The 25,707-nt window shown below is 41.2% G+C and overlaps 1 protein-coding gene across 13 annotated transcripts in view; it reads left to right on the top strand.

The window, feature by feature from the left end:
- The window catches only part of OBSCN (obscurin, cytoskeletal calmodulin and titin-interacting RhoGEF), a 201,046-nt gene that overhangs the window by 50,236 nt on the left and 125,103 nt on the right, over positions 1 to 25,707 (top strand). For 12 of the 13 annotated variants that reach the window (XM_054057971.1, XM_054057967.1, XM_054057964.1 and 9 more), the window contains exons 14-35: positions 1,908 to 2,177; positions 3,536 to 3,811; positions 4,296 to 4,571; positions 5,793 to 6,068; positions 7,157 to 7,432; positions 8,240 to 8,515; positions 9,636 to 9,902; positions 10,111 to 10,380; positions 10,622 to 10,885; positions 12,852 to 13,118; positions 13,447 to 13,559; positions 14,280 to 14,433; positions 15,815 to 15,976; positions 16,455 to 16,559; positions 17,254 to 17,520; positions 18,142 to 18,411; positions 19,266 to 19,532; positions 20,650 to 20,916; positions 21,718 to 21,984; positions 22,631 to 22,900; positions 23,715 to 23,981; positions 24,469 to 24,735. In XM_054057971.1, the coding sequence (XP_053913946.1) occupies positions 1,908 to 2,177; positions 3,536 to 3,811; positions 4,296 to 4,571; positions 5,793 to 6,068; positions 7,157 to 7,432; positions 8,240 to 8,515; positions 9,636 to 9,902; positions 10,111 to 10,380; positions 10,622 to 10,885; positions 12,852 to 13,118; positions 13,447 to 13,559; positions 14,280 to 14,433; positions 15,815 to 15,976; positions 16,455 to 16,559; positions 17,254 to 17,520; positions 18,142 to 18,411; positions 19,266 to 19,532; positions 20,650 to 20,916; positions 21,718 to 21,984; positions 22,631 to 22,900; positions 23,715 to 23,981; positions 24,469 to 24,735 (5,394 nt within the window). The remainder of the gene's footprint in view (positions 1 to 1,907; positions 2,178 to 3,535; positions 3,812 to 4,295; positions 4,572 to 5,792; positions 6,069 to 7,156; positions 7,433 to 8,239; positions 8,516 to 9,635; positions 9,903 to 10,110; positions 10,381 to 10,621; positions 10,886 to 12,851; positions 13,119 to 13,446; positions 13,560 to 14,279; positions 14,434 to 15,814; positions 15,977 to 16,454; positions 16,560 to 17,253; positions 17,521 to 18,141; positions 18,412 to 19,265; positions 19,533 to 20,649; positions 20,917 to 21,717; positions 21,985 to 22,630; positions 22,901 to 23,714; positions 23,982 to 24,468; positions 24,736 to 25,707) is intronic. The other variant, XM_054057959.1, reaches the window with a different exon arrangement.

Genomic DNA, 25,707 nt, shown 5'->3' with positions numbered 1-25,707 from the left:
TAGAACAGGCTGCCTAAGGCCCTATTTAACCTGACCTTGAACACCTCCAGGTATGGGGCAGCCACAACTTCCCTGGGCATTAATTCCAGGAATTAAATTAATTTGTTTCAGAGTAGATAATCTTATGATTCCTAAGTCGAAGGTTGTTGCCCATGCCCAGCTTCTAAAATGGTGTTCCTGGAATTTACCAAAACCAACAATAAAATCAAATTATTGTTCTTAGTTCTGTGTCTGCCTCATTGGAGAACTGGAGAGTGATTACATCTGGAAATCCAAGATGCTACTGGCATAGCTCCAGCAGAAGCAACTAAGATGATTAGGGGGCTGGAACACTTGTCATATTTGTTCAGGCTGGAGAAGAGAAGGCAAAAAAGAGCTTCTATTGCAGGCTACAGCTATCTAATGGGGGGATGTGAGTCCAAAGCTCCACGTTCTTCTTAAAGAAGCATGGTGATAGGAATGATACCCAAAATACTAGCAAATAAACTCTCTAATACTTGTTTTGGAGGTTTAGAATGCAAGCATCATTTATTACAGTGCTGAACACAAGGGGGATAATTCCACCAATCATACATAATGAGACAAGAGCTCGTTACAGAATATATTTCCCACTTATGCATATATATAAAATTTCCCAGAAATATTATGCATATTCTCTTACTTTCCAAGGACTAATTTTAATGTTATTATGAACTTTACAACAGCCAAATCTCTGCTGATTGGAATAATGCTGGCGAGCCAGTTCTCTGTCTAACCTTTCATTTTTAGATAGAGAAAGACTGCAAACAGAGATGATTACAGAAGACACATCTGTTCAGCACAGATCATACTTACCAGCAGATGCTATCATTTTTCAGAAGAACAGAGTCTGGAAAAACACTTTGAAAAAACGTGCTATCAGAGGGACATTCTGTCTAAATTTCAAAAAAAATAAAAATGACAGTTATTTAGATGAAACTTAACTGAAGTTAGAAAACTAATTCTATATAGAAGTAATTCTATTTTGGCTTAAATCAGAATATTCCACTTTTTGAAATAGTAGCTACTTCTTACATCAGGAGAAGAGGCAAAGTAAACAAGTTGGAACATGGAAAGTTCTAGAAACACATCAGGAAAATCTTGCACCATAAGGGTGGTCAAACTCTAGAACAGGAGCCTTGTTGTGGTGGTATCTCCACTGCTGGAGATATTCAGAACTCAATAGGACATGGCTCTGAGTAACTCAATGTAGTTTTATCTGCTGTGAGTGGGGAAGTAGGACTGGATGACCTCCAGAGATCACTCATAACCTATTTTATGACTGTGCTGTTGTGCTATTAGTAGCGCATATTCTGTGGAACATATCTAGGAAGTGATGCTATTCTATAAGGACACAACTCCATGTAAATCTTTGTGAAGGCACTCTAGGTTTCTATACATCTATTTCATAACCATTATAATTTTTTTTTTCCTGAAAATTACTTGGATCCAGGTATGAGGACAGAGCAGGGAAACAAAGGATTTGTTTGTTGTGAATATGCGGCTCAGTCTTTCATACGAGTGAACAGAATACGCACTTCTTCCCCAAAAAAGTCCATCCTGCCTGGCCTGCAGAGAATGATGGTACAGAGTGTGTGTAGGAAAGCAGCCGTAAGCCTAAAGATCTGGCGTGGTAGTTCTTTTTGCTGCCCAAATGAGCAGCAGCTAGAAATTGTGCTGTCTGGAAGCAAGCTGTTGCTGCCAGTGCTTCCACAAGAATTTGCTTAACTCTGACTCTTATTAACTCTTCTGATTTTACATCTGTTTTATTTAAACTGTAATCTACCAGGTTGTTCCCCAGTGAAAACCCTCTAGCATATGACCTTGGAGGGAAAATTTTAATTTTCGTGGGTTTTTTTCTAAACTTTTCTTTTTTTCCAATCTTGCAGATGACATGTTTGAACACAAAGACAAAGTACAAAAAGAGGTGAAAGCAGTGCTGAAGGAGAATGCCACACTGAGCTGTGAGGTGGCTCAGGAGAAGACTGATGTGAAATGGTACAAGGATGGAAAGCTTATCACCTCAAGTAAGAAGTTCAAGGTGGAATCAGAGGGCAAATCTCGTCGTCTGGTGGTGGGTCAGGTGGAGAAGAAAGATGCCGGGGAATACACCTGTGAGGCTGCTGGCCAGAAACTGACCTTCAAGATTGATGTTGTGGGTGAGTGAATTTGCTGTATCTCTGCTTTACATCCTGAGAAAAATGGAGAGGAAAAGGATGTGGTTTCACAAATTCCATCTCAGTAGGCAGTGATGTTTTACTCAATTGTTGTGTTCAAACAATTATATCCGTCTCCCTTCTTTGAAAACGAAGTATGCAGTGGATTTCTGTAGGCCAAGCCCAGGGCAGGCAGAACATCATAGAATCATAGAATGATTTGAGATGGAAGGGACCTTAAAGATCACCTAATGCCAATCCCCCTGCCATGAGCAGGGGCACATCCCACTGGATCAGGCTGCTCAAGGCCTCATCCAACCTGGCCTTCGACACCTCCAAGGATGGGGCATCCACAACCTGTTCCTGTGCCTCACCACCCTCGTTGTGAAGAATTTCCTGCTTATGTCTAGTCTAAATCTGCCTCTCTCCAATTTAGAGCCATTGAGGCTATATCAATGGGAGATTTCCCTGGGAAGCAGGCGCAGATGCTCAGATAACCAAATGAGAATTCAATTACTGTAGAAGAAATTAAAGGACAGAGAAATGCTTCTGAACACAAGCATTCTCTTGCAAATGCTCCTTCCTTAAAGAAAAAAACTCTTTAGTATGGAGAAAACCTTTCTATTATGGCTTCTGCCAACTAAAAGGAAATACTAGAACTGATCTCAGAAACAGTAGCTGAGGAAACCAGGTCTCTTCATCCCATGACATTAGCAAGAACAGGATTTAACCTTGAAATCCCTCAGCTGGATCTTGAGAAATTTAGAGCAAATTGAGGAGTTAATATATCAGATTCCTTTTTGATTCTGGCATGGTGAAGTGCTAAGTAAACAACACAGGGTCCTGCTAATTTTCATTTGTTAGAGACACATAGTCCTGGAATGATGTATCTTTGGAATATTTGGGAAATAAACATATAGAGACAGGATAGATTCAAAAAGTTTGTTTCCCAAGACCAGCTTAGCTTTTGCTGGCAGAGCAAATTGCAGCTCTTGGGTTGTTTGGACAATTTAATGCTTGTCCTCTTACAACAAGCAGACTTCATCCAGACTGCGTCATCTGCTGTGCTGCTGAACTTTGGGATGTGTGAACCTCTTTTCTGCGGGTTTTGGAGAATGATAATGGTGGAAGTGAAAGCAACTTCAGGGCCATTTAAGCTATCTTGGACTATCAGTGAAGGAGTGTGTCACTGACACTTGATGTAACTTAAATGTTAATGTTCAGTTGATACTATAGGCAGGGAATGTGAATGTGAAATCCATCTCCACCACCATAATCCAAAGACTGATGTGTGCATTTTGGAAGGGGTGTAGTTGTGAAGGATACATTTTCTAAATCTGCCCCTGTACGCTTAATTCCAGAGGCAGAAGATGCTTTCATCAACAAGGGCAAGGTGCAGAAAGAGGTAAAAGCTGCACTATCAGAAAATGCCACCCTGAGCTGCGAGGTGGCCCAGGAGAAGACTGAAGTGAAATGGTACAAGGACGGGAAACTCATCACAACCAGCAAGAAATTCAAGGTGGAGACAGAGGGCAAATCTCGTCGCCTGGTGGTGGGTCAGGTGGAGAAGAAAGATGCTGGGGAATACACCTGTGAGGCCGCCGGACAGAAACTGACCTTCAAGCTTGATGTTACAGGTGAGAGAAGATTTTCTGGCCCAGCTTTCCAGCTTCTAGCATATTTAGAAAAAATGAATATAATTATATATCTTCTATGTAAAACAGTATGCAATCTTTAAGACATGGAGCTCCATCCTTGAAAAAAAAAATTGGAGCTACCCATATCTGTAGGAACAGGGGCTGAGAAAAAGAAAGTAGTTATTGTACATCTCCATCCACACATGTTGGTTTAACCAGAACAACTCTGCAATGCAGCTGATTCTTAGTGAATTTTAGAGTATAGTCAAGTTGAAGAGTGGTGGAGTGTTTATTCAATGTTTGCACTCAAACCCAAAACAAAATACAAAAAACTCACCACAGAGCAGTTTGAATGTTCCACCAGTAGTTTTAGATGTACATCGTCAAGTCAGAAACTTGGTTTCCAGTGTTACAAGTAAGCTGTAGTAAGGGGATGAGCAACATCATATCTTGGAATTCACTCTGAATTTCTCTCTCTACTCAGAACCAGAAGTTATATTTACAAACAAGGACAAAGTGAAGAAAGAGGTAAAAGCTGCTCTATCAGAAAATGCCACCCTGAGCTGTGAGGTGGCCCAGGAGAAAACTGATGTGAAATGGTACAAGGATGGGAAACTGATCACCTCAAGCAAGAAGTTCAAGGTGGAATCAGAGGGCAAATCTCGTCGCCTGGTGGTGGGTCAGGTGGAGAAGAAAGATGCTGGGGAATACACCTGTGAGGCTGCTGGCCAGAAACTGACATTCAATATTGATGTCAAGGGTGAGAGAAGATTCTTTTTCGCATCCTTCCTGTTTCTAGGTTATATATAAAAATTATTTCATAAGATCTTTTCCTGTTATGCTTCTAATTTTTGGAAAACATCACAGCTTCCCATTGAGAAATGGGACAAAGAGTTACAAATACAGTTCTCTATATCTTCTATGTAAAACTTTATCAAATCCTTAAGACAGGGAGGCCCATGTTTGAAAAACTCTGGAACTACCCATCACTGTAGGAACAGAACAATGAAAAGGAAAGTACTGACTGTACTTCTTCATCTCCATGTGTTGGTACAACCAGAACAATTTTCAAAGCAGCTGATTCTCAGTGTGTTTCAGAGAAGAGCCATGGTAGAGAGCAGATGGGTGTCTGCTTGATGTCTGCATTCTTTTTCTTTCTCTTGCAAGAGCTCACATCATCCTGGGCGTTGAATATGACAGTAAGGCTTCATATACGTGGTGGTCTTTATGGCGTCAAGTAAATGACATCTAGGGAAAGGGACAGTCATGCAGACTCATTTCAGATGTGTCACCCTACTGAAGCTGTAGAGTAGGAGAATGGGTTCAGCTCTCCAACTCACTACCTGCCTCCCAATGCTCTTCGAAGTTAGCTGACTAATGTGTCTACTAGAGTACAAGAGGATTTCACCACTTGGATATAAGAATGTGAGATGGGCTGGGCTTTTCTCAAGGCTGCATGGGGAGTAATAATAGATTCCTAAACATGTAAGTCTTGATTTTATGACCTTTTGTGCTGAAGAAAGTTACTTAGTGCCAACAGGACAGTAGCAGCAGCAGACGCAGCCATAGGGAACAAAAGGAATCAACGCTATGGGGCTGTAAAGCACTATGAGACAATTCTTCCCAGTAAAAATTCATTAGTTTGCACTCAATATCAACTAAACTGTATTGTGCCTTGACGGGAGACTGCCATATAATACTGTTATAAATGATCTAGATAATCTAGCTTGCTGCCATAAATATACTAATCTTAGTTTGATCTGCGACAAAGCAACAAAAAGCTTCTTTAAAAACAATCTAAAAAATACCCCACCGAACTACAAAAAAACCTCACCACAAAACAGGCTGCATGCTCATTTAATAGTTTTAAATGTGTATTGTCAAGTCAGAAGCTCATTTTCCAGTGTTACATGTAAGTCATGATAAGAGGATCGCACAATGTTGTAACTTGGAGACACTCTGAATTTCTCTTTCTTTTCAGAACCAGAAGTTGTGTTTACAAACAAGGACAAGGTCCAGAAGGAGGTAAAAGCTGCTCTGTCAGAAAATGCCACCCTGAGCTGTGAGGTGGCCCAGGAGAAGACAGATGTGAAATGGTACAAGGACGGGAAACTCATCACCACCAGCAAGAAATTCAAGGTGGAGACAGAGGGCAAATCTCGTCGCCTGGTGGTGGGTCAGGTGGAGAAGAAAGATGCTGGGGAATACACCTGCGAGGCCGCCGGACAGAAACTGACCTTCAAACTTGATGTCACAGGTAAGGTATATCTTGTCTGAATTGCAGCAGAAGATAATAAAGTAATACCTCTAATAGCTATTACACAGTGACCCAGTTGCAATAATCTGGGCTTTGTTGCACCTTGTAGGGTTTACCTAATTTTCTGTACCTGAGTGCTTGGACTTGTAGAACTGGGAATACAGCTATAGCACAGCACAAAAGTCTATTTCATTCTTAATATAGCTGTGTAATAATTACAGATATAAATATAATAGAAATAATAATATATTATTCAGATCTCTCCCATTTCTGTGGTCCCAAAGGTTGATTCTTGTGCACTGAACCTCTTGAAAGGAAAGAGCCATTAAAAAAATCAATTTCTTATTAGGCTTACTATCCCATTTCTGAAAGCTGAGATGCTGGAAAATGCTTAGTCATTTGCAATTTTGGCAGCAAGGCTCACTGGATGGGTTGAAAACAGTGTTTTTTCTGAATCTATGCCATTATGTGTTTGAGATCTTAGTCTTCTGAGATGTTTTACCACGTCTGCCAGGTACCAAATGTCCCTTTGTCAGGAAAGATTCCCAACAATTGGTCTTTTGGAACAAGACTCACACAGTGACAATACAGCTTTAAGCATGTGATGCTGGAGGGAGTGTTGACACTGCAACCTTGGGTACCTGGCCAGCCATGGTCCTAACCTACCTAAGCACCATGTGGAGATCATATTTCCTTTGTCTCTTTTGAACATCATGCTTGTAGAAGTGGAAGAGACCTTGAAGAGGTGTTCCAGAAACCCATAGTGCTGTGTTTGTGACCTTGACAGTTCACCGTAGGTCTTAAGTGAGCTTTTGGTGACATGCAAGATAAGATGTTCTTTGGGAGCATTTGAATTAAATCTTTTTTGCATAGTGGCTTGCAACCATAGGATTGATGCCAAGGACCCTCTTGTTCCTCTCCATTCCTAGGCTGTTGCATTGCTATTCAGTCACACAGAAAGTTAGATATTGCCCAGTGAAGGCAATTGGTTTTGGCCACCTAGATATTTTCCAAATGTCTGCACAGAAACCTGTAAGACTGATTGCATTTTAATCCCTCAATCAATATTTTCCCCCATCTGCATTTAGAGCCAAAACCTGTATTTATAAACCAAGAAAAGGTCCAGAAGGAGGTGAGCGCTGTCCTGACAGAAAGCGCCACCCTCAGCTGTGAGGTAGCACAGGACGCAACCGAAGTGAAATGGTACAAGGATGGAAGACTGCTCATTTCCTCTAGAAAATTCAAAATAGAAACTGAGAGAAAAACCCGGCGCCTGGTTATTGAGCAGCTGGAGAAGAAAGATGCTGGAGAGTACATTTGTGAGGCTGCAGGACAGAAGCTGACCTTCAAATTGGAAGCAATAGGTAAGGACTCACCTAAACATCTCTCTATATGGCTTACAAGAAAACTGGATATTCCCTATCCACTGCAGCCACCATTATTTTCCCTGGAGCAATGTCAGTGAACCATATTAAACATAAACTGACCTTCTTAATCTAGCAGTGTGGAGGTGGAAAATCTGGCTGAAGACTTTTATTTTGGTTATAGAAATACTGCATAGTTTTTTTTTCTTAATGTGTCCTTCACCCACCCCATCACACAACCTTTTTAAGTGGTGGGGAGCTGAAAGTAGAAGTGGGAAATTTTGAAGAGCAGAAATAGAACTACCGAGAAAAGGGACTAAGAAAAGCTGGTCTGCTGCTGTTTGTGCAACAGAACTGCCCAGTTTTGTGGCAAAGAATTTTACTACATAGAGAAGAAACCAAGTGAAAGGGAAAAGAGCTTTCAAAAAAAGAAAATAGGCCATAAATGCAGGTTTAGCATATTAATATTTCTTCTTAATTAGATCTAAAATCCTAAAAATGGGAGAGGAAATAATTATACAGGCCATTTGACTTCTTAGAAGCAGACTTCTTGTGGGCAGCAGATAAAACTTGTATTTGCATTTCCTTTGCTTGTCTTCTAAAACGAAGCTCTGGGTGGCCTAACAAGTCATTTTCCTTCTTCTCACTCAGCAAAAGTTTACACCAGCCACAATTACACAGCCGTATTCCCTGGGGTATTATGGAGTATGGATGAGCTGGTGTTGTGAGTCATAAAGAGGGTAGTAGAAAACTTCTGGATTAAGGATTTGAGAGTTATTAGTTTTTCTATTTTAATGTCTTTCCTAGAACCAGAGGCTAAATTTGTAAAGAAAGTTGTCCAGAAAGAGCCTCTCATTGTTCAAGAACATGAAAGCATCACACTGACTACTTCAGTAACCCCTGAAACTGCTGCAGTGAAGTGGTTCAAGGATGGAACAGAAATCAAGGCAAGCAAGAAATATGAGATCAAGAGTGAGGAGGCATCCAGGACCCTGACAGTGAACGTGGCTGAGAGCACAGACACGGCTGTGTACACTTGCCAGACAAAGAGTGACAAGCAGGAATTCAAAGTACAAGTGAAAGGTGAGAATAGAACAGCACACAAGTTATGTCCCAACCCAACAGCTGTATTTCCCACACAGCAGGATGGAGGTGAAGTCCCAGTTCTCTCTAAAACCAGTCCAACCTCAAGGCTTGAATTGCTGCTGCAGCCGCTGTGGCTGCTCTACCATGGGTTAGTAAAGTTCTTCTGCTTTCACACACCAAATTTTTGCCCTTTTCTGGCCACTCAGAACAAGGAGGCCTGTGATATGTGCTTCTCCTGGTGTGTTCTCCCTATGGTCATGATGCTGTTTCTGTCTCCTCCTAACCCCATTACCTGGGGCATGACAGAGCCTTAGCTCTTCCCTACTCTACTCACCAGCATAACAAAACTGATGAGTGTATAGAAGATATTGTGTAAGGACATTTGTTGAGTGAGTCACGTGGTAAAATGTGATCTGAATTGTATCTTCCTCTGTTCCTGGAGTGGTGCACCTGCGATGCTGTTTCCTAATCAAGGCTATAAATTGACAGGAAGGATGAAGTACAGCTGGTCCACAGATGGAGATGAGAAGGGTGACGTCCCAGAACAAAAGCCTACTCTTTTCCCTTCAGACACTCACACTGGAGATGTCTCCAGCTAAGATACACCTCCCTGGCTCCCTTTGGAGTCTTGGTATGGAAGTAGTTACTAATACATCATGATACTTCTGACATATTGAAATGTCTCCTCCAGGATGAAAGAAATCGTATCCTGGATTTCTCTGACTCCATTGGCCTTGTCTCCAGTGTCAGGAGAGACAAAGCTGCTGGAGCTTGTGCATCCATGTGGATTTTTACATTTAGTCAGGCAAATCAAGCTCTGATGTAAAAACACCTCATGGTCTCATTGGATATGAAATTAGAAAGAAAAGAAGGCAAACCCCAGTCCTGTTTAAAGGCACTCTGCTTGCTTTACAGGATGATAATGATATTAAAATTCCATGTCAAAGAAATCTCCCTAATTTTCCATCTTTCCATTTTGTTTCTGTCTACATTGATGCCCAATTCTGTTGGGTTTTGTTGTTTTGTTTTGTTTTTCTTTTGAAGTTGGCTAGAAAGTGGTTCTTAGAACACATTTTTCATCTTTTTCTTTCTCATCATTTTCCCTTCTTCATTTCAGAAATCCCCGTGAAGTTTGCCAAAAAACTTGAAGCTGTTAATGCTGAGATTGGAGGCAGCGTCTCTTTGACGTGTGATGTGAGCCATGCCAAAGGGAAAGTAGTGTGGAGCAAGAATGGCGTTCAGATCAAGCCCAGCAAGCGCTTCCAGATTCATGAGGAAGGGGCCAAGAGAACACTGACAATAACGGGGATCCGGGCTGAGGACGAGGGAGAGTACTCCTGCGAGTCCAGAGATGACAAGAGCAGTGTTACCATCACCCCTAAACGTATGTCTCTAGAACTGCATGGTGATAATCATAGAATAGGTTGCATTGGAAGGGGCTGCTGAAGGCCATTCAGTCCTACCCCCCTGCAATAAGCAAGGACATCTTCAACTGGATCAGGTTGCTCAAAGCCCTGTCCAACCTGACCTTTGAAGGTGCTTATGCTGCGTCTCAAAGATTTACTCCTAAATGTTTTGGTTTTATCCATCAGCTCCTAGAGTGGTGAAATTCACTACGAGTCTCAACAATGTGATATCTGAAGAAGGAAAAGAGGCTGTGTTCAAATGTACCGTTTCTCCCAGTGACGCTGTGGTCACTTGGCTCAGGAATGGTGTCAAGATTGAAGCCAGCAAGAAGTATGCGATCTCTCAGAAGGACACCAACCACAGTCTCACCATCACTGATCTGACGTTGGAAGATGCAGCTGAAATCTCCGCCAATGCGGAAGGTGTAGAAAGCACAGCAAATCTCAGAGTCCGAGGTAGGAGCTGATAATGTTCCTTTGACAGGCTGTCATTGATGCCTGCACCTGTGCTGGTTTATGTGCCCTTCCCTCTGACTGATTATATTAGCAACAGGGCAATTCTGCTTGTACATCACTAAATACGAGTGCCCAGAGTACTTTGGGACTGGAGGTACATGGGCCACCATTTTAATTCTCTCTGAAAGCTTTGTTTTCTGGATCCTCTACATTCTTACTAATATCTTTTCTGTTTTGGCAGAGGCCTCAATCTCGTTCAAGAAGAAATTGGAGCCCAGAACAGTTGAAGAGAGGGACACTGTGACCTTGGAGGTAGAGCTGACCAAGCCTGCAGAGGTGAAGTGGATGAGGAACAGCATCGTATTGAAGCCTAGTGAAAAAATAGAGATCAAAGCTGAGGGAATAAAGCATACGTTGGTGGTTAAGGACATCTCCTTTACAGACAGGGGCTTCTACTGCTGTGAGAGTCCTGATGACAAGACCCAAGCTAAAATCAATGTGGAAAGTAAGTTGAATAATCTCCAGTTCTATAAATTCCATGGATAAGGTTTGGAGGTGGATTCTGGTCTTTTCATAATGGCCACTGCTACTCCTACTTGGAGACACAGGCATGGGCTTGGCTACTGACTGAGAGGAGGTGGAAGCAAAGGCAGTAAACAGAGAACAGCTGACTGATTCTTGTTGCCTCCATCTCATCCCACTACCTCTTAGTCATGCTGTTGACCATTAAATTTATCTGATTCTTCTCCTTCCTCTCACATTTCTCACTCTCTGGAACACTCTGTTTTTTCCTTTGTATGTCTTTTAGCAAACCATTCCCTCTTCAGCCATTCATTGCCCTAATTCTTCTCTGCAGACCACATCCTTCAGAATGTCTCTTCATTCAGGGTTAAAAAAACCTACAAAAGCAAATTTTCTATCTGAGAGTGCTGCGCTTTCAAGTAAGCTAATGGTGTTTCAGCTGTGGCCCTGCCTTTCTGTCCTTTTTCCCCACATACATTTCTCAAGATTTAAGCACTTAAGGACTGTCTGGTTTTGTCTGTAAAGCCCCTGCCACAATTGGTGCTGTGCAGGTCATAAATAATAGGTAAGGAAGGACTTGGTAGCAGACTTCAAGTATATAGAAGGCTGCTATCAAGTGGAAAGGAATAATCTGTTCTGCATGTGGAAATAACAACACAAAATAATGGACCTCAATTACAATGAGAAGGATGCAAGTTGTACAATTAAAAAAGCCTTTAAATTGTTGTGCGACTTAATGGGTTGTCTAGGGAGGTTTTGGAGGCTGCATCATGGGAAGGAAAGATTAGTGAAGTATCTTGTCTGGGACAACTTAAGGAGTTGAGAGTGTCCTAGAGTGGGAGAAGAAGGGCTAGTTGATTTTCCTAGGTCTTTCCAGCCTTACAATATTGCGGTTTTCTGATGGTATCAAAGATATAAAAACTTGAAGACAGACTGCCTCATATAGAACAGAGTTTCTCTAATCCCTTTCATGTGCTGCTAAGACAGCTTCATCTTCAAAATCTTCCTGGCTGACAGCTGTCAAAACTCAACTTCTTTAACATCATGATATGGACAGTTACTACTTCCTTGGCAGTTGTTCATCTTTCTTCCAAAGTGAATAGGTCTAGAAAAAACCCAGGCATTACTAGTGACTAGCAGCTGGTAGATCAGACTTGGATTCACGCGGCCTTAATCTAACACATCACTTTCAGCTCCTTCTGTAGTCCAGAGAGAGAGGAAAAAAAAGCCCTCCAGAGATTATTTTGAGTCTTAGAGGCACTGGATCACTGCCTGGAATGCTGAAGGAACCATGGGTCACTACAATCCTGATTTAGAGCTAGATTCAGTTTTACTGTCTCAGTTAAATGGGATGGATTGCATCCACAGAAGATAAAGAAATATATCGCTTTTGTGGTCACAATGTGTTGGAAGAATGCAGTGTGGTACGGGGCAGTTTGCTGCTCCATCCTCTTTCACACATTGCATGCCGAGGCATTATTTTTCAGGCTCGGGGTAGTACTCAATCTCCTTCCAAGATGTTTCAGCAGTTGGTTGTAGATTCAGTTATACCTGGTTTTAGGCTCTGGCTGTTTCTCTAGCCAAGTAGTAAGAACAAAAATGATGGAACAGTGTTTGTATAGGAAGTAATTGAATAGTCCTGATAGCTGCCAGCCAAGGTTAGTCATGCAAACATGAATGTACATCTGTTTCTGGTTTATAGACTTACTGCTCTAATGGAAAGAGGGGATTTTGTGCTTCCCAAGGATGCAGCTGCATTCTCATTGCTTCTGCTTAATGTCCATACCATATGCTCCATTAATCTCTATTAGTCATCTTTAATTGGCAGATACCAATTAATTGGCAATTATCTGCAAGAGAAATAAGGAAGTAATCTATTTTGGAACTCCTCAGGCTGTTTCACAGCTGTCAGTATGAGATCTCCAACTTGTCCATGTTGTTTTTTTCAGCGAGGCAGATCAAGCTGGTGAAAGGTCTTCAGCCCCTTGAAGTCTCTGAGAAAGGGACCGTCACCTTTGAGGTGGAGGTGTCGCATGAGGATGTGGAAGGGATCTGGCAGAAGGATGGCGTTCGGCTGAAGCCTGCACCAAATATCAGTTTTCGTGTCCAGGGAAAGAAACATTCACTAACTCTTTCTTCAGTGACTCTTGAAGATGCAGGACTCATCTCCTTCAAAGCAGATGGCATTCATTCATCAGGAATGCTAACTGTGACAGGTACACAGACTTGAAAGTCTCAGGTCCCGGTTGGTGTGGGACATGGGTGTCTTCTGATCCAGAGAGCAATTATATAAGAGGGCAACAAGCTTTCCTTGTATCTGCAAAGGGCATTAAGCACTGGACCATCATCAATAATGTATCTTTCTAATGTCAACAGGATTATTGTAACGTCCACAGAGAAAGTAATGATAATATGCTCAAAACAATAAGATATTGTTCTCACAAGTTCTACTAAACATGGAAGCCACATCCTGCCTATTCATTATTCCTTTTGCCCGATATCCTGGAGACCTAAATCTCCACTAACTTTCTCCTTTTTTCACAGAATTGCCTGTGAGAATCAGCAAACCTTTGGTAGATACCACTGTAAGTCAGAAGGACAAGGTCATATTTGAGTGTGAGCTGTCCAGGCCCAACGTGGACGTTAAGTGGTTCAAGGTACAGCATTTGACGGGTAGTGGTATTTCAGTTTCTGACTTTTCTGGAATGGAGTGAGAACCTTTAATTTCACTTCCAGGGGATGTGATTCTGAGCCTATACTCTACAGCTCTTAGTATTGCTCTGTTGAACTTACGTTCTTTTATTTGCCCAGTTCATCACTTTCAGTGTTATTTATTCACTAGGTGTGTTTATCAGGTTGAAAGTTAAATTTCTGTTGAGTTTTTAGTGAACTCTTAAGCTTCTGTTGCACAGAATGTGAGCTCTGCTGTTCACAGCATTACAGTCTCATGCTTTACTTCATGTCTAGCAGCTCTCACACAGGATTTATAACCTCATGGGCAACTGTGATTTAAGATGAAGTATCAATTCCCTTTCACCTGGTACTCATTTTGGAGATCAGCTCAGGCTGTTTATGAACTTTCCTTGAGGCTCAGCTGATATTTCCTTGAATGGGGATAACAGCATTTCTTCAATGTAATGTCTGAAGGGGCTTTTTGCCAACACAGTGCTTTAAGCCTTCAAATAGGTGTCTTAGGTCAACCAAAAGTTATGCGTGTTCTTCAGCAACTCCTACTCTGCATTGTGCTTTATGTTCCAATATGAGTACAATATGAGCCCAATGAGACAGTAGAACTAAGCACAGATCTGAATGTTTGTTTTTCTTGGTGCAGATATAGAAGAATTGATGGTGATCTGGTCTGGTCTTTTCCATTCTAGGATGGGAAAGAGCTCCGGCAAAGCAAAAAAGTGGGGATTATTTCCCAGGGAAATAAGAGAAGCATTGTTATCCACAAGTGTGAATATGAAGACCAGGGAACCTATACATGTGAGGCAGCTGGAGATAAGACATCAGCTACCCTAAAGGTTCATGGTATGTTTGACCGAAGTAGGAAATTATATCTGCTGCATTATTTTTTACTACATAGCAGGAAATGCTTAGTGGACAGTGTATAGTTCACAATTACTCATTTTAGATAACTTTATCTTCCTAGCGAGAAAATGCTGGCAGAGCTGTCCTGTGCTTGCTCTATCCTTAGAGAAGTATTTTTGGAAGAGGTGCTAACTTAGCTTTCCATTTATAATAAGTGATTTCTTTTCTCTGGAACTGGAATGGTGTTTCTGGATTGGCAAGTTAACAGATACCGGACAGGCTGGCACAAATCAGGGATTCAGTGGCTGGTGCTGATATTGTTCAATTTAGCTTCTGCCACTGTCACAAGGGAACTTTGCCTGAGTAGGGGCTGGAAAAACCTCGGCTACGATCTCAAGAAGTGCCCTACTTTTAACATTGTAAACACTAGGGAAAGGGTCATGATTTCTGACTTCCTTCTCCTTTATGGTCAAGAGGGTTTTTCTCTCCACGTGTTGCACTGTGCAACTGCTAAAGCATCACTGGTGTTTTGTCACCATGACCTGAAGCACTAGACCTAAGCTAGTGCTAAAGTCAAGTTACTGAACAGACTGGTCTGCTGCGCCCTGGGAGATGTGATTTTCCAAAGGGACATCTGAAAAGACAGCCCAGCTCTTTCTTATTGCTTACTAGATGCTGTCCTCATGTGGCTACTTGGGTTTTGAAAAATCTTCATGAATGCCTGTCCTGTTCCATGGCTTTATTGAACTCTAACCTTTCTCCCTGACTTAGTGATTGGGATGGGTTGCTATTTCAATACTGGCTGGTTTGCATTTGAACTCCAATCCTGCAGGTAATCAAAAGTGTATCAAGTCCCTTCCTTTCAAAAGGAAAAGGTTGAAATAACACAGAAATAGGGGTCAGTTCTGGCACAAATTAATGCAAAGCTGCAGATTTAAAGTGGATTATACTGAGTTCAGGAGACAATAAAGAAAAGGTGTCTCCTGGGTAAAACATGTGTTTGAGATCCCTGTGACTGATACAGTCCATACACACAAGCAGAGGTGTAAGAGGAAAGCATGGAGAGAAGCATATGAATGAGGCAGGTTTACAGTGGCACAAAAGATTTGTAAGCTTGGTTTTAGTTTTCCTTGACAGAAAAACAATCCTGTGTAAAGTTCCAGCATTCATAAAATCTCTGTTCAGTGAGATCCAACATACCTGTACGTTCAAGCACAAAATGTACTTACAGTGTTGAAGCAAGAGACTACCCAGGAAGGGAAGCCGGTCTAGAATAAAACAAGTCCCATTTTTCTTTTCTATGTGATTATGCAGAAGGTAAAACCACCACACTTAGTTATGGAGAAACCCCAAATAAATATTTGTGTATATTATTTCACAGCCCGAGATATCAAGATTGTGAAACCACTGGAAGATTTGGAAGTGAATGAGTATGAAAGTGCATCTTTCGTTTGTGAGATTTCACATGATGAGGTCCAAACCCAGTGGTACAAAAATGACAACAAGCTGAAGGCCAGCGATAACATCAGAATGCGTCAAGACGGTAGGATGAAAAAGGGGGATCTCATTCTTGAATGAGGGTGGGATGGAATAGATGCTGGTATTGGAGATTGGACAGAAGGGTCTGACCTTCAAAATCAAGCTAAGAAAGTTTAGCAGAGAGTTTACCTTTTGTTTTGGAGCTGCAGGTAGGCTTAGACAGTGACATGGTGGGAACTTTAACAAGGTAAATTTGATGTCATCCCACCATCGCGTGCTGCCATCAGTGGGTGGAATGTATATCATCTAACAGTGGGCTGGATACTTCTGTTTCAGGTACTTTCCAGGTGGCAGAGACCACATTTAAACAGTCCTTAGAGGACATGAGGTTAAGTTATCTTAAATACGGGGATATAAACGTAGAGGAGTGTTTGGCCTTGCTGCCATGAGAGCAGTTGGTGATGCTCAACCTGTTAGCGTGCCTTGGAGAGTGAAGCTGTTTGCTCGGGGGAAGCTATATTCAGTTGTGTGTCTGTTCTCAGGAAGGACCTATTCGCTGTCTTACGCGCGTGTCCAAGTTGAAGATGCAGCAGAGATCAAATTTGTAGCAGAAAAGGCAGAATCTCGAGCCCAGCTTACTGTAAAAGGTAATTACACTTTTCATGCCAACACTGCTTAAGCTCTCATCTTACAAATGGAACCACTTCCCTCATGTTTAATGTGAGGAAAGTTAAACATTTAGAGCTTTCAAGGAAAGAAAAACTCCTGCCTACATTACTCCATATGAAATCTCAGCCTCACAGCTGGGAATTCACTTTTGCTAATAACAGTTTATTTTGTAAGAAGGTTGATTTTGTACTCTAAGACATTAAAACTTATATTTAAACTTTGAGGGGCAAAAAGCTTTAGCTTGACTTTCTCCTAAACTTTTTCTTTCTGGTGTGTGCTTAGAAAAAAATATAGGAATATTTTTGCGTTAAACTTACGCTGGGGAATAAAGACAAAGAGAAGGAAGGCATTTGAATTAACACATCAATGAAGAGCTCAGGAAATCTGAGAACAGTTCCTGGCTTGGCCATAGCACTGCTGTGTAGAGCTGAGTAAATTACTATTATCTCTACAGTTCAATCATACAATTGGTAAAATAGGGGTAAAGAATTTTCCTTTCATTAGCTCTTCACTTGCTGTGTGTTAGATGAATACTTAATGTAGTGGTGGTTCCCATCACTGTCCATATAACTGACCATAAAACCAGTATCGCTAATGAGGTTTTAATTGCCATCTTTCATGTAAACTGTACTGGTTATCCTGTCTTGTTTTTTTTCTTTTAACTCCTTTTAGAGCTGCCTGTGAAAATTGTGAAGCCTTTGCGAGATAAGATTGCTCTTGAAAAGCATCGGGGATTCCTTGAGTGCCAGGTGTCTCGTGCCAATGCCAAAGTTAGGTGGTACAAAAAGGATGTTGAAATTCACCCTAGTAACAAATACGAGATTGTGAGCGATGGTGTCTATCGGAAACTCATCATCAATGATGCAGATTATGAAGATGAAGACACGTACACTTGTGATGCCTTTGATGACAAAAGCAGTGCTAATTTCTTTGTTGAAGGTAGTAAACAATTTTTTTTTTTACCTCTAGGATACACTGAAGGAGGATTGGTGGGTTCGAAAAGCCAGTCTCATTTACTTTGGAAACACAATGAGACTTGAATTTTAATTCAGTGTTGTTTTAATTTCTTCTGAACTCTATTGAGATTGCTTCTTTTTAGGATCATAAGGATAGGGACATCCTACAAATTAATATATGGGGCATCCTCCTAAGGAAATTCCTGTTGCAGATAAGCTTATCACATATACTGGAGAAAGTTTGTTGTTTAGAGAAGAGTTGCTATGGCCAGCCTAATCCTCTCCTGTTATCAACATCTGCATTTCAATGAACTTTATTTTCCATTTCATATAATGGCAAGAGTTTGATATCAGAGTAGGGATGTGGCTTTAGAAATACAACTAGAAATCCAGAGATGTGGATTCTCTTGAGACAGTGTCACAGTCTCCCTGTCTGCCCTGTGATCAGCAATATAAGTTTATTTTTATGCAGAAAAGAGAATGTTTTAAGCCAATAATTGCATTATTCAACTGTAATAAAGATGACATGCATGTGCAGTATGTTAACGAAAGAGTTCTTTCATGAATCCTAAATCTCTGCTTTCCTGTTCCATCCCTCATCCAGAGCAATCCATTAATATTATAAAGGAGTTGTGTGATGAAGATGTGACTGAGCCTGAAGAAGCCAAGTTTGAATGTGAGATATCCATTCCATCTGTGAAACCACCCAAATGGTCTCTACGAGGAGAACTCTTACAGGCTGGCCGAAACATTATCATGCAGCAAGAAGGCACCATCCACCGGCTAACGATACTGAAAACCACTACTGATATGACAGGCATCATTCAGTTCTCCATTGGAAAATCAAAATCCACAGCAAACCTACTTGTCAGAGGTAATGTGATACATCCTGGCTTGAATTAGATCATGAGACATCCTCCCTCTCAGTCTCTCAGAATGTGATTTTTCAGACACGCTGACTTGTGTGCAGGCTCCACAGTCTGGGGTCTTAGAAATGTCTGTGCACGTGGAAGAAGTGCTTAGTTTCCAGTTACAGGTTGTTGGACACAATGATGGATGCACAAAATGAGACAGCAATGTCTTAGGAGCAGATCTGGTTAAATGAGTTTGCTGTGCCTCTTATTTAAACCTGGCATTCAAATATTTCGAGCTAAGACTGTTTATTGTTGTGGGTTTTGGTTTTTTTTTCAGTTGGTTTTATTTTTTACTTTTTTTTTGTCTTCTTGACTTTACCCAAGGGAATAAACCAGATGAAATTTGCCAGGAGAGTTTATTTTGTCCCATTTCTGAACTAGACAAGTTTGATAGCTCATTTACTTAATCCACTTTGTCATTGACTTGATCTGGGACAAAGCTTCAAGGCTTTTTATCTTCCACTGTCACCACAGTAAATATCTCCAATCACATCCTGAAGTCCTTGTTTTGTCATTAATTTGCTCTTACTTGAATGAAATCTTCAGTAAAAGAGCAGTTCAGTAAGCACGGAACCAGAATATTTGGTAGTTAATATACAGTATTATCTTATAGAAACTAACATTCCCTGTAGATCATCACATTATATTATCTTCAAAGCAAATCAGGTCTGTAACAGAAACCTGCAGCGTCATCTGAGGGACTCACAAAACAGGTGTGAATGACCTACATGAAATAAAGCGGTATGAAATACAAATCAGAAACTTTCCTCATCTTCCGACTGATCCTTTCTTCTTTTCCAACCCTTCTTTGTAGATTACCACATACAGATCACCAGGAAGATGGAGGACAAGACAGTTCTGGAGCGCCATTCAGTCATCCTGTCCTGTGACTTCAGGCCTTCTCCAAAGGTTGTGAAGTGGTTCAAGGACCACACTCCCATTGAGCCCTCTGAGAAGTACAAAATTAAGAGGGAGCAGCATTCAGCAGAGCTCAAGATTTTGAAGGTGAAGCCCGAAGATGCTGGCGTGTACAAGTGCAGAGCTGGAGCTGCAGAGACCGAAGCCACTCTGACAGTTGAAGGTACGAGTGTCTCCCAGCAGAGGGGCTCGCATATTGCATGTCTTTATGGTTTGGTATTTCACTCTGGGTTTCTCTTCTTGAGATTCCCACAGTTATCATCTGTTAGTTTTATACAAATGCAGTACCTCCAGTGAACTGACTGTATTACACACTGTGCTCATATCCCACGATACTGAAATCCAGCACTTGCCATGAAGTAGGTAGTGCGTGTGGAAGGACATCATCTGGGTAAGGCAGAAATTTGTGTGTCTTTCTCAAGGCACATTATTTTCCATTTTATCCGAGGAACTGGAACTCATATTTCTAGCTAAAACTGTCCTTTATTTTAAACTCTAACAGGCCTCTGATTCTGATGATCTTAGTTGTAGTTTTCATTTCCTGAGCACTGTGTCAGCTTTTTTATCTCCTGAATGTTTCTTATTCACAATGATGTTCTACCTCATCCAGGTATGACACTATTTTTAGCCAGTTTTTCACCTCTGGTGAAGCTGTAGAAAAAGATGATCACTGTGTCACTTTCAGCAAGACTTGGAGATGAGCCATAGAATCTTTTCCAGAAGTCCAGGGTAATAGTTTGGCCTTGCAGAGGTTCATCCAGACACCAAATTTACTGTCAAGCTGTCAAGTCCTCCTCTCAGCTACCCAGTCCTTGAAAAACAGTGCATTATGAGTCGAAAAGCTGCAAAGAGAAACCTCTGGGCAAGGACTGGAAAAGAAAAGAATGCAGTTCCTGTTGCTCCTTAAACTTGAGCAAGTTGCTTATCTCTTTGTATTTGCTGTTTGGGGCCAAAACCATTGTCTTCATCTCATCCTTTGTGTTTCCTTGGCAGAGGGACAATTTAGGTACAAACTGTGTGTGTGTACAGTGATGAGCACACAGGGACTGGAGCTCTGTGGGATGTTTAGGCAACACTGCAATGCTGTTACCATTTTAGAAAGACTTACTTATTTCTAAATCAAAAAGAGAAGAAAAAGCAAAACAATTTTAAGTGTAAAAAGAGAATTGAAGGGTCTGGATAATATGGCATCTAAGGAACTCTAAACGCTACCCAATCTATTTGTGGCAACAGTACTGATTTATGGTAACAGTGGTGTGATGCACCTTGGTTTCCCACAGCTCGCAATGTAGAAGTACTGAAACACCTGCAGGATGTGGAAATTGAAGAAGAGAGTTCTGCTGTCTTCTCCTGTGAGCTGTCTCATGATGATGAGGATGTGGAATGGTTCCTCAATGGCACCCTCCTTTACACCAACAATGTCAATGACATCAGGAATGTTGGCAATTGCTACATGCTGACAATGAAGCAGGTCAAGCCTGAGGATGCTGGCACCGTGACAATGAAGTCAGACAAGGTGTCAGAGACTGTGCATCTGAAAGTGATAGGTGGGTCATGATTACACACCTCCTGAATGTAAATAAGTGATGCAAAAGAGCTCTTATTTACCATGTCCATGCAGCAATGTTGCTTGTAAGCTTCACCTCTCTGGGGCTGAGTAATAAGCGTGCAAGGGCTTTCTTCCAGTCTAAGTTTCTACTGTAGCTGATGATTTCTCTAAGGAAGACTGTTTTGGCCAAAAGTTTCCATTGCTATTTAGCATCCTGTCACTTGCCATCACAGTAGTCTCAAGAGCAAATGCCTTTGCTCGCAGTTCTCTTCAATAGTACATAGTTCATAAACTGTTTATAAAGATTTCTGTCTGCAAGGAACTGAGCTTTGGTGTATAGCCAAAGGAATGTCACACCTTTCACTACATCGGTTCTGTAGTTGGACTGATTCAGCAAAGAGAAGGCCGTTTGCTGTTGTCCTTAATATGCCTTAAAGTTTTGTCATGCATCTGAGTTGCTTGGTTTAATGTGCTTGTGAGCACAAGCTAAGTCACGGTGAGTTGTATGAATTATTTTAGACATGTTAGAAACAACAGGTAAAACTCTTTCCAAAATTTCAAAATCCCATTTTCTTTAGCAATGTACCTGTAAAAGCATGCTTAGGTAACTCATAGTGATTTGTTACCTAAATTAACTACTTCGTCTATCTGGATACATGAGCGGGAACTGTTCTGAGCTGTTCTCTCTGAAAGCCAGTCTGATGTCCTCCTTATCCTCTTAGAGAATCACCTCTCTGATTTCCTTTGCATTTTACTTCCTGATCATGATTACTTCTCTGCTTTGCCCATTAACTTTCAGAGAAGCCTGCTGTGTTCATGAAATCCTTGGATGATGTTTTTGGTGAGGAGCGAGGTGTGATTAAACTGGAATGTGAAGTCTCCAAAGAGAAGGTCAAACCTATTTGGAAAAAGGACGGCGTGAAGCTCACTTCTGGTAACAAGTATGAGCAGATACAGTCTGGGAAGACCCTGTGCCTCCTTATCCATGACCTCGAAAAGACAGACGCAGGTTTATACACATGTGATATTGGCACTGATGTTGCCAAATCAAAGGTCATTGTTCAGGGTAAGTATTGTTGATGATGGCCAGTCGAGGGGTGCTGCAGATATGGGTGGGCTTGGTTACTTTGTCTAATACTTGTTCCTCCATAAGCCTCATATAACACAATGATGTCTGAACAATCCCTGTTAGTCTTTGATATAAATATAGCTGGTATTACAGCAAAAATCACATCAAGAATGTACTGGCAATATTTTGTTCCTGAACTTCCCTGAGGTGCAGAAATCTTCCCAGAAGAGCAGATTTCTCACCACTACAACCACCCCCCAAAAACAAAACAAAAGAAAAAACTCCAAACCCCAAATAAGGTGTGTTTCATATTTTTCATCTATTAATTCAGAGTCTGTTGTGGGAATATGAATGTAGGAGAACATTGTGTATTGAAGAATTCAGCAGTTCAGCCTGTCCTGTCATCCTTTTGGATGCTTAAAGGAAAGAGGAGTGTCCATGTCATTCAAACTCATATTGACAATGAAATATGGGGCATGGCAGGGGGTTTGGAACTAGATTATCTTTAAGGTCCCTTCCAACCCAAACTATACTATGATACTCTGATAAATCAGTCTGATGAGCTAGGAAAGCCAATACTACTACTCACATCAATCATAAAAGCCTTTTTTTTCCTTGAATTAACCTACATTTTATCTTCCAGAACTAAACATTGGCATCACCAAACGACTTAAGAATACTGAAATCCAAGAGGGAGAAGATTGCACTTTTGAGTGTATTTTGTCCCATGAAAGCATTGATGACTTCAACTGGACACTGAATGGGAATAAAGTAAAAAGTGGTGGGAGATTTAAAGCCTCTAACACCGGTCGGAAATATACCCTCAATATCAAAAGTGTGACTCCTGATGATGCTGGGGAAGTAATTTTCACTGCCCGTGGTTTAACCTCCAAAGCTTCTCTGGTTGTGAAAGGTAATGAGATCGAAAAGTTTCTGGCGTTTGATTTATTTGGTTTAGCTGCGCTGGGGCTAAACTGTGATACTTTTTCACAATGTATGTCAGTAAATCATGAAGGCAAACTCTTGTTATGATCAAAGTGAACAGCAGCCTTCTCTGTCAGCCTTGAAATGCTGAGATTTTTCCTTAAAAACAAGTGAAAGGCTTAAACGTTGTATAGATATTTGAGAATTGCAGAATTACACACTGCGTTGTGTAATTATACATACAATCACTACCCAGAATGTGTGCATCTGAGGTAACAACCCAAGTCTCCCTGGGTAGTCAGTGGAGAGAAGAAATAGGTAGTTTTCAGACATGATTTATCATCTGCAGTTAGGCCTATGTAGGACAAAATAAATCGTTCCTTGAAGTCCGTTGCCTGTACTTAGAAGATCACTGCTGGCTGTAGAGCAGCCCAGGAGTGTGCACCTCTGCTACATATCTCTATAGTGTAGATTTAGGATTTAGGGAGATAGAATCCACCATGTCCATGCCTACAGTAGCTGCAGTGATGACACAATGATATCCCCCAAAACTGAAGCTATCAAGACAATTCCTCAGTTCCTGTAAACAATCACTAACATTCACTGAGACCCCGTAACTACAATTAATATGTACTAAAGGAAAAGACTGCTTTTCTCCCACCCCCTAGCCTACCATAATATGAATGATTCATTGGGGAATGTGAAAACATCCTGGATATTTGGATTGCAATAACCCCAACCATGTAGTGATCGTTATATTTTTTCAAAGTTGCCTTTATTCTTTTTTTTTTCCCCTCCTTTAGAAAAACCTGCTGAGGTTACCAAACAACTGGAGGATAAAACATCAGAAGCGGGGCAGGATATCAGCCTGAGCTGTGAATTGTCAAAATCTGATGTGACTATCAGGTGGTATAAGGATGGCAAAGCAATCCGAAAAAGCCAGAAATATGACATACATCAAGAAGGAACACGGGCCATTCTGATCATCCACAACTCCACAGTCAAAGACAGTGGGGAGTACACCTGTGAGACAGAGGACTTTAAAACAAAAGCCAAGGTCACAGTGCAAGGTCAGTTGAAACATTCATAGGAGATGACGGGTACAGAAGCTAAGGTAAATAAACCTGCAGGAGATGTTCTTCTCTTCTATCTCCCTAAGCAGAATCAATTTTTAGTTTTATAAAGTGTCACAGATTAAACTCTTTTTAAAAAATCTTGAAAAAACATCTTGTAGTTACCAAAGAATCTTATGTGCTATGTAATGAACAAGTCAAAATCGGCAGTTTGAATTAATCTTTTTTGAACGTGGATGATCAAAACTGTGTGCTGTCTGCCAGATAAGAACGAGTACAATGGCATTAAACTTTCCAGAAGATAGCTGGAAATATTTTATCTTGTATGTCCTGTGACATGTGATGGACCTGGTGATCTTAGATCCTTTCCATCTCTATATTCTATGATTCTACAAATGGGGACAGAGGGGATTCAAGAGGGCAGTGTATTCACAGGACTTGTTTGAGTAACAAATCTGTCTCTCTCTTATTTTTTTTCTTCCAGAAAAACCTAATTATTTTGTCAAGGAACTTTCAGATCTAAAGGTTGATGAAAGTGGAACTGCACTTTTTACGTGCGAGAGTGAGAAACCTGCATCCTTTGTGGTCTGGAGGAAAGGCATAGCTGAACTCAGGGCTGGCAGGAAATACGAGATGACACAGAAAGGACAAGTCCTGCAGCTGACCATAAATAAATTGGAGAAAAGTGACAGTGACACTTACACCTGTGACATTGGTGATGCCCAGTCCAGAGCCAAGCTAGTCGTGCAAGGTATGCATGAGATGAATATGGTTATATATGCTGTTTCCCCACCAGGATGCTTTACATGCATAGGCAGATCTATTTCTCAGCGTACATGTAGCAGATCTACTGATTTCTGTCTGAGTCATGATGTATGTACACTGCATAGGTCTTGTGGACAAAAGCAAAGCAACATGAGGCTGGACATGCAGAACAATTTCTTGATTTGAAGAAGACACATCTGGAGTACTTTGGGTACGATTTAAAACCCAAAATGCTGATGTGAGAAGAGGCTGGTGCTCCTGTCTGAACACATGGTGGATATGATTTGGAATGCCTGCTATTAGAAGAGCAGAAAATTATTTTGCCTCCAGTCTTTTTTTCCATGGTCCTTGATGCCTCTTTTCAGTAGTGGTTTCTATGAGGGTGTGGATGAATGAGTGGTCCAGGTATCTTTAAGAACTTAAAGTCCCTCTGCACCTCAGAGGTGAATGGTACAATCCAATCTCCAGGTGAAAAGTACAACCCAAGCAGCTTTTGTTGAGTGCTGCAGGCAGTAAACAATCTGTGGTGGTCAATTCTAGAGGCAGGGCAGTGTTTAAGGGGAAGGAGTGAGGTCTGGTTATTCCCACTCCTCACAGTCCCCTCAGTGAAGTCCCAGCTGGGACGAACCTTTGAGGTGAAATTGATGAAATGATGAAGATAGCAGAAGATACGATTCAAGAATATTCACACAGAGGTGCAGTGGCAGGGCCCATTAATTAATAATTATATGTAGTTATTAAAGACTAAGGGATAAAGCCAGACTCCTCCATCTCTGGTCATCTGCTAGAGCAGCATTGAAAAGCAAAGAAGCATGCTTAATCCCCGTGACAGCCTCAGAATCTGAGCTACCTGAATTCACTGTGACGTTTCTAACACCATTTTTTCTGAGTGAAAAAAATGCCTCTTTGCCACTACACTCAAGATAAAAGGAAAAATCCCCTGTACTGGTTTAGTAAG

The sequence above is a fragment of the Cuculus canorus genome, chromosome 2 (genome assembly GCF_017976375.1).
Source record: "Cuculus canorus isolate bCucCan1 chromosome 2, bCucCan1.pri, whole genome shotgun sequence".
Lineage (NCBI taxonomy): Eukaryota > Metazoa > Chordata > Aves > Cuculiformes > Cuculidae > Cuculus > Cuculus canorus.
Note: the sequence above shows the minus strand (reverse complement) of the source record. Positions and strands in the feature narration are given on the sequence as shown.